This window comes from Vigna angularis, chromosome 4, assembly GCF_016808095.1.
Source record: "Vigna angularis cultivar LongXiaoDou No.4 chromosome 4, ASM1680809v1, whole genome shotgun sequence".
Lineage (NCBI taxonomy): Eukaryota > Viridiplantae > Streptophyta > Magnoliopsida > Fabales > Fabaceae > Vigna > Vigna angularis.
This window is the reverse complement of record NC_068973.1, coordinates 4,821,242-4,829,939: the sequence shown is the minus strand read 5'-3', so window position 1 is coordinate 4,829,939 and position 8,698 is coordinate 4,821,242. Positions and strand designations below refer to the sequence as shown.

Sequence of the window (8,698 nt, the reverse complement as noted above, 5' to 3'; positions counted from 1 at the left end):
CGACTAATCATTGCAAGATAAAATAAATATATATCTAGCATTTTAAAGTCTTTTTTTTTAAACAAACTTTTCTTTTCATATCTAAAGAAAATAAATTTCTTTTCCTTATCTACAGACTATGATAGTTAGGATTTTCTCCGAAGATAATTCTTATCATTAACACATAATCACCTTAGTTGGAAAAACAACATACAATCAAACCAAACATGGTAGACTAGTCTTTTAAAATCTCATTTACATATACATATATAAAAACTCATATAGATATTTTTATAATTTATACTATTCATTTATATTTCATTTACATATTTTCAGGAATTTGTATTAAATTAATTCAATATAATATAACATAATCAATGGTTTAACTCTCAATCTATTGATTACACCTCATGTCATCAATAATGTTTGTTTTAGGTGTAGAATTGAGATCAACGTCCAATGTCCAGATAATCGTTCAAAAGGTCCAAACATTATTTTTCACTCCAAATTTTTGTATCCGTTAGTCCAATACAGTTAGAAGAATTCCTACAGAAAATACTCGGATATTAAAGTCATTTCAATATTTAATAATTTATATATTAATGTCATAACAATTACTTATCTTTACCTCAAACCTATATTTATATAGATTTTAGAAGACTTTTGATTAACAATTACCTAATTGTAACCTAACGAGTTGTAGTCACACTATACCTTAAGTTAATCAGTATTAAAGTTAATTTTCGAGTGACTATTTGGTCAGTCTCTACATCGTTTAATCAAAAATAATAGTTAGTAGATGAGTGCAATTATAACATAACACATTATTTATGAAAGTACATTTTTTATATTACTTAACATAATAAATTATTTTAAAAAATAATAAATTATCTGACAAACTAGTAAATATTTTTTATTAATATATTTGATTATTATTTGAGATAATAAATTTTTGTGAAGTAAATGAAATATAAATTTGATTCAATAAGAGATGATCAATTATGAGCTTGACATGGAGTATATGTTCCTAAATAACATAAAACCACTTTCTAAACTAAATTTTGCTAAAAAACTTTTTAAATATTGATTCCTATTTTATATTATATACTTATTTTGGTGTACACATTTATTTTCAAATTTATCTTTTGCTAAGTAATCGTTTATCTTTGAAGTGACTTTTTTCAAATTTAACTGTTTTTTTTTAAATTAAACATTTTTTTAGTTTATTATTTTTAAACTAAAATAAATATTTATAATAAATATTTATAATAAATATAAAATATAACATACAAAACAAATAAAAGTTATTTACAATAAAAATATTCATATTATTTATTTTAATAATTATAATTTTATTATTTTCTGTTATTATAAAAAGAATTGAACATGCATATTTTTTATTAGTATTTAAATAATGAATATTAGATTAAAAAAGGGTTAAATATGTTTTTCGTCCATTAAGTATCACACGATTTTTGGTTTAGTCTCTATTTGAAACTTTGATTACTTTTAGTCCTTATAGTTTTTAAACTATTACTATTAGTCCTTAAAAATTGAACGGCATTAACTTTTGTTTGATGTGGCAAACGGCGAGGCCACGTCTTATGTCAGCTTCCTCTTCACTCTCTGCCACGTTGCTTTTCTTTTTATCTGGCCAATAAGAATCTGACGCGTGTCAGCCCCCTTCCACCCCAAATTAGGGTTTGCCAGATTGGGGAAACTTGCCCCTGCACCTGCGACACGATTTTGCTCTTCTATCTTACGCCGTCATGAGCCAAGAACGCGAGAAGGGAAGGGTTGCTCTCTTGCAGGTGGCAAATGGAGTTTCTGCTGTGTTTTTGGATTTGCAAGTCTGTTGTAGGTGATGGCGCATCTGGATGACGGTGATGATGCGAAAGGATGTCGCGGCTGGCAAGAATTTTGCGCGTTGAAGGTGGCATTGATGGAGGATGACGTCGCTGCAGGGGAGCTTGCAAGATGAAGGTGCGATGGCGGAGAGGCTTAGGCGATTTAGGGTTCGTCGCAGCACTCGCAATTTGGGATTTCGCTTGGTCAGAGCGAACTCGGTGTGCGTCTACTGGCACAGTGCGATTGGGGTTGCTCGCGTTTTTTGGATTTGTATGAGTTTCAGGTGATTCTGGGAATGCCATGGATGACTCGCGAGGAAGAAGAAAGGGCTCTGCTGTTTGGATTCTTTGCAGGTGAAGAATGGAGATGCTTGCTTGGGCTGTTGCGCGATTGGGGTGATGGTGCACGAGAAGCGAAACTGTGGTTGCTCTGCCAGAGAAGATGAACGAAGTTCTCAAGCACAAACAACGTGGCAGAGAGTGAAGAGGCAAGCTGACATAAGACGTGGCCTCGGCAAGGCCTCGCCGTTTGCCACATCAAACAAAAGTTAAAGTCGTTCAATTTTAAGGATTAACAGTAATAATTTCAAAACTATGAGGACTAAAAACAATCAAAGTTTTGAGTAAGGACTAAACCCAAAATCGTGTGATACTTAAGGGACGAAAAATATATTTAACCCATTAAAAAACACCAATATAAAGAATTAATTAATACTCATTAAATGAATTAAATTACTTGCTAAAAAATAAATACACAACTTTTAAAAAATAAATACAAAACATTAAAATTTATAAATTTAATCACTAATGTGGCTTGTATTTCTTTTGGTCATTATATTTTATTTTCTGTCACCAGTTAATTTTTTCTTATTTAATAAAGATTTCCACAAAGTTATATTATTGAAATATTATAAAATATATAAAAATATTAAATTATTTAAAATGTCAAAATCGTCAACTACTTCTATTTATTACTCATTAAATTGAGAGGAAATAATTGTTTAAAGATTGACATCATCCTAATAAAGTTGCGTCCCTCCATCCTATTCTTCATTGACTCCAAAAAAACAAAACAAAACATTCGTGAAATTTCTTTCATCTATAATTTTTCGTATAGTGTGAAAAAAAATCAGACCAGGAGATGTTGCTGACTATATTTAGGGTTAACACTGAAAAACATTGTATTGAAGAGAAATAAAAATATATTGATTTTCAAATTTATACATGTGATTTTTTTCTAAGAAATATATAATCTTTTAGTAAATCTTAAAATTCTTTTTAAAATAACAGACTGGACTGTGCGGGTGAACTTGCAGACTTATAAAAAAAGGATATATTAAGTTTTTAAATTTGTGTTTTCAACTGTCCTGCATAAGTTTAGTATAAATTTAAATTATAAAACAGCTATATGTTTTTAATATTAAATGAAAAAACAAATAGGTAATGATGCAAAGTGATGATTTGTAAGGATTAGATATAAATATAAAAATTATTAATTAATTATTCAAATAAATGCATGAAAGAGAACAATTCAAGATTAATAATATTCATAATTTTAATAAAAAATCTTAATAATTAAAATTAGAAAAATAAAATTAAAAAATATAATTATTATTTTATTTTAAACTAATGTTTTATTGTTTATGTTTAACTTATACTATTAATAATATTATTTTATTCATTAGACATAATGCATCATATATGTGGATTGGTAGAATATGTCTCCTAAGCTCTCAACTTTGATAGTCATCTATTCCATTAAATGTGTTTACCCTCTTTAGAGTAACACCATAAGATTGTGTTTGGTATTTACTGACTTTCATACCCAAAAAAGAAAGATTCAGCAATCCTTTAAAATGTGAGACTAGATGTCCATTCTATGTAACTATACCCAAAATATAGTGCTTTGAATTTCACTCACCACTAACCTAGCACAACTTTCCAAAATAAGTATGAAAGTTTTCGAAGGAAGGTTCGTTTTCTACGATGGAACAAACATTTCCTCATCAATCCAATATCGATCTTTATGTAATTTTACGATTTATTTCTTTATTATAATATTTTATATATTTATCATGTATTTTCAATTCAAATAAATTCATATATATATTATAACAAGAAAAAATATCTTCATAATTGGGTGATTGGTTTTATTTTATTTTTATATATATTTCAATATAATAGAAGGACATTTATATAGTTGTATGCATCTTCAATTGGAATATGAACTGCACAATAAAAGTCTTTTGATATCTTTTTAAATCAACCATTCGATAATTGTCATATGTTCATATTTTTTTTTCTATTCATATTTTGAAATTAATTAATTGAAATAACATTTTAACAAAGTTACATGAATTTATTTTAAAATATTAAAGGATTTTGAGCTTGTAATGTACGCGTGCATCAACCAAAAGGCAGATTAGTTTTTCATATGCACTGATGACGATAATTGTGTAATCATTATTTCATTTTGCATATAAATAGTAAATCATCACTAACAAAAGGTTTTTTGTTTGACACGTGTTTATTATTATCATTTTATTATTGTCCTGAGGTATCACTAAATTTTCAAAGTTTTCACAAAAAATAAAATATTAATATATCAATGGTACTTTTACCAACACCAAATAAACTTAGTGCGCCATATTTAATTAATAGATATATATATGAAAAAAAATTATACAATGACATTTTTATAAATAATTTATCAAAATTTATATTTTATATTGTCTAACTTAAGATAGACGTAAATTTACGTCTTTTAATGTTTAAGGGTTTAATAAAAAAAATCAATTTGTACATTTAACGTTGATAGGTTAGAGGTAAATTTGTTTAAAAAAAAATCTTAATATGCTTTTTTATTTTATTTTACTCTCTTCATTGATGCCATAAAGAAAAATTCTCGATTATACTTATAAAAGTATTGTGTGTATGGTAATTATTGTTGTGTGTAAATATTGTTTTTCGTGTCACTATGTATCTAAAGATTATATTTTGTATCATTGTTATTATGCTATTGAGATTGATTTTTCTTACGTGTAAATTTTCTCTTGTGTGTAACTATTTTAGCTTAACCTATATGATTTTAATTTTATAAAATTCACTTAAGTAGAAAATGAATTTTGATTCACTACAAGTGAATTACATATAATAAAAATCCGAACTTAAAATTTGTATATAATATTTGGTTATATACGGATTATATACGAGCAAAAATCCATATATAATACTATCGTAGCTAGGTTTATATACGGATAAATCTGTATATAACTTATATACAAAAATTATATACGGATATATCTGTATATAATGTATATACGGATAAATTCGTATATAAATTATATAAGGAAATTATATACGGATATATCTGTATATAATTTATATATGGATAAATCCGTATATAATCTATATACGGATAAATCCGTATATAATCTATATACGGATAAATCCGTATATAATAGTTTAGGAAAAGCTAAATAAATACCTTGTATATAGTAGTTCCCCATGCACAATATATAAACAGACCTGGACATTATAAACATTCATAATTGATATAAGCAAACTTGGACATTATACATTGTACATTGACATATAAATCCAATAAGCTTTTCAAATACACTTAATCCATAAGGGAAACATTGTATATGAATACATAAATATTGTTTACATCAATATAACTGTAAGAATAAACATTAGGTAAGTTCATAAACGGATTGTGGTTGTGGTTCTAAATAAGTTCAACAGTAATGGAAATAAGTTCTATAAAATGCCTAATAATGCATATAATCATTTCCATCTTGTGGTTGTTCATCGGGTGGTTGTTGGTGTGGTGGTTGCTGTTCTGGAGGTTGTTGTTCTGGTTGGACATCATTGGGTACTTCATTTTGAACTTGAGGATTTTGAAGGTTTAAAAAGTCTTATGCAGCTGCGGCTGCTGAAGGCGGAAGGAATGGCAGGAGGATGCCAATAAAGCCTTCAAACTTTTCAAGCTGCTGACCATATTGTTGTAACTGCGATTTCATGTTAACAATTTCTTCTGAATTTTGTTGTTGAGTAGTAGAAGATGCTTGTGTCTGTTGGATGTAACTATCAACACAGTCATCTTGGGAAATGACATTTCCAATGCCGTATACGCGTCCCTTGTATTTTCCACCAGCAGCCTCTAACCAACATCGGTTTCTCAATCTTTCCTCCTCCGCAGGGTTTAGAGGAGAAGATGCTGAGACACCAACAGTTGCAGTCTCAGATCTTATTTGAGAAAATTTTGCAACAAATTGTTCCTGTTAAATGAATAAATATTATCATTAAACATGAGGTTTAAAAACCGAAAATTTATAATGTGATAGAGTTAGTACAAACTTACATGGGTCCGCCTAGACCTTTCGTCCACAAATTCCCCTATTGATTGACGAATATGTGTCTGCTGAAATATTTCATCAACATGCACAGACCGACCAAGCTCTTGTGGCTGCAAACAAAATGAGTTGTTAATAAATATTTGTAAAGTTTATGATTAGAAATATAAGAAAAAAAATGTACAAGTTACATACCAAACGAATAACATGCTCATGCACGCTTATAGATCCTCTGGTGTGCAAACAACCACCCTTTTCAGATGTTCGATTCTTCTTTGTCGTTTCACACTTTTGTCTATAAAGTGGCATGTTCCACTTTTCCAAAAAAGCATTCCAAGTATCGTCCCCCAGCCAATTAGGTCTTTTTCCTAGAGTTCTAGCTTTTTTTATACATCTCTGAGAGTCTATGAGATGCCTTGGTGTGATAATTTTTTTTTTACCTTTTCCTCATCTTCAGGCTTCCATGAAACCTTTCTCTGTTATATTAGAAATAATAGGTTTGAATAAGTAAACAAGTTCAAAGTATAAAAGTGTATCAGTAACATTTTCTAATTCAGGAAATTCATCTTATTGCTTAGTGTAACAGGATTGGGATTGAAAAGTGTGTACCTTAAAACGTTCGAAGAAGACATCTCTGGTTGACTTAGGGATTGAGCCCCATGTTAGCCATGGCTCATCAAACTGTTGCTTGATGGTGGCTGTGATTGCCTTTGATGTAGTTTTTTTAGGATAAAACCTAAAACAAAATTAAACTCAAACATTAGAATAATACAACAATGAATTGTCTATATATTAATTGAGTTAATTTTTTTCTTACCCTCCTCCAACGGGTGTAATCATTGGACGACTATTGGAACATTCTTCCACGTAATTGGCGGCTGAACTGGAATGTGGATCTGCATCCTCTATACCAGGTGATGGTGCAATATTTCTGGGAGTTGATGGGTTAGAACCAACATTGGGAGAGGGTGAAGCCATTCGATGAGGAGGCACTTGGTATGGAATGGGTGTCAAGCCAGGAACTTGTATCGGAGGTGGAAGAGATGTACCAATGGAGGTAGGTGTAGACGTAGGAACTTGATGTGGAGTGGGAGTCAAGGTAGGAACAACTAATGGAGGTGGAACAGATCTACCGGTGGAGGTAGAGGTAGGTGTAGTTGGCTGACTGGTTGAACCAATTTCATTATTGAAACGTGTCATCATAAGATTTCTTCCCCTTCCCCTTATCAGAATTTCCTGAAGGTGGAATAGGAGGGCCAGAAGCACCTGATGCCATATTCTTGAACATAATATATATTTTATACAATAGAAGAAAAGAAAATTTAGGGATAGTACAATCAGAGATAAAAATGTGTAACAAGTAAACCAAAAACAATATTATACTCCAAAAACAAACCAAAAACACGAGTAAAGACCAAACACATCAACAACAGATGAAGTCACATTGTTTTCTGGATTTCCAATAAAAATCTATTAGTAAATGTTTAATCTTAAGACTTACATTGATAAGTCTTAAGATTGTGGACAACATTATAAATGCAACAAAAATAAGGAGGAACACACCCTAACTTTATTCAGTGCTAGAACTATGAAATTCATCTTCATTGTCATCTTCACCCTGTCCCTCTGCATTGTATTCTTCTGATTCCGTTGTATCTTCATCTATTTGCCCTTGAAATGATGAAATATTGTTAGGGTCCACTTCTTCAAGACCAGCTTCTACATCTTGTAATCGGACTACTTCTTCAACTTCAATGACGTCATTAACATGTGATATTTCCTCCACTTGGTATGCCACATCGACTTCTACATCATTAGAATCAATGCGACCTCTAGGCTTCGTTTTTATCGCAACACACCAACCTCGTTTGTCCGTGCGTGATGTAGGATATGGTACATAATACACTTGTTGTACATTATGTGCAATTATAAAAGGATCAAACAACACATATATTTTATCCATTTGAATATCCACAATGCCATACTTTGAATCCACCCTTGTACCTACTCTCGATGGATCAAACCAATCACAATAAAATAATACAATTTTCTTTTCAGTGGTTGTTGAATTGTATTCCAACTCATAGATGTGTTTAATGACACCATAGAAATCATCTTGACCTCCTTCTGTTAGCCCTTTAACATGAACCACACTATTTATTGTCCTCTTGTCCTGACTCCATACATGGGTATGAAATTTGTATCCATTATCAAAGAAGGTGTGCTATTCCTTTACACACCTTAAAGGAACAAGTGATAAATCTCTAAGCATAACATAGGCTTACGAATTTATACATCACAACATACATCACGTCTAAACCAAGCAGCAGGGAGTACTAACATAGAGCATGCATAGACTACAACGGAAAGACAATCACAAAAACACAAAACCATGGTTAGCTTCCCTTACCTTCATTAATCCTAGCTTCCTTTCCTTGCTCAAGATTCACAGCCTAAACTTTTACCTCTTCCAAGCTCACGTTCTTGCCACCAAGAAAAATCACTCTTTTGATT

General features: G+C 30.4%; 1 protein-coding gene across 1 annotated transcript; it reads right to left on the bottom strand.

Annotated features, from left to right (window-relative positions):
* Positions 1 to 6,997: 6,997 nt before the first annotated feature.
* LOC108319452 (proline-rich receptor-like protein kinase PERK1) lies at positions 6,998 to 7,384 on the bottom strand. Its single transcript, XM_017550593.1, has one exon. It carries the CDS (start codon positions 7,382 to 7,384, stop codon positions 6,998 to 7,000), a length of 387 nt encoding a protein of 128 aa, XP_017406082.1.
* Positions 7,385 to 8,698: the final 1,314 nt, after the last annotated feature.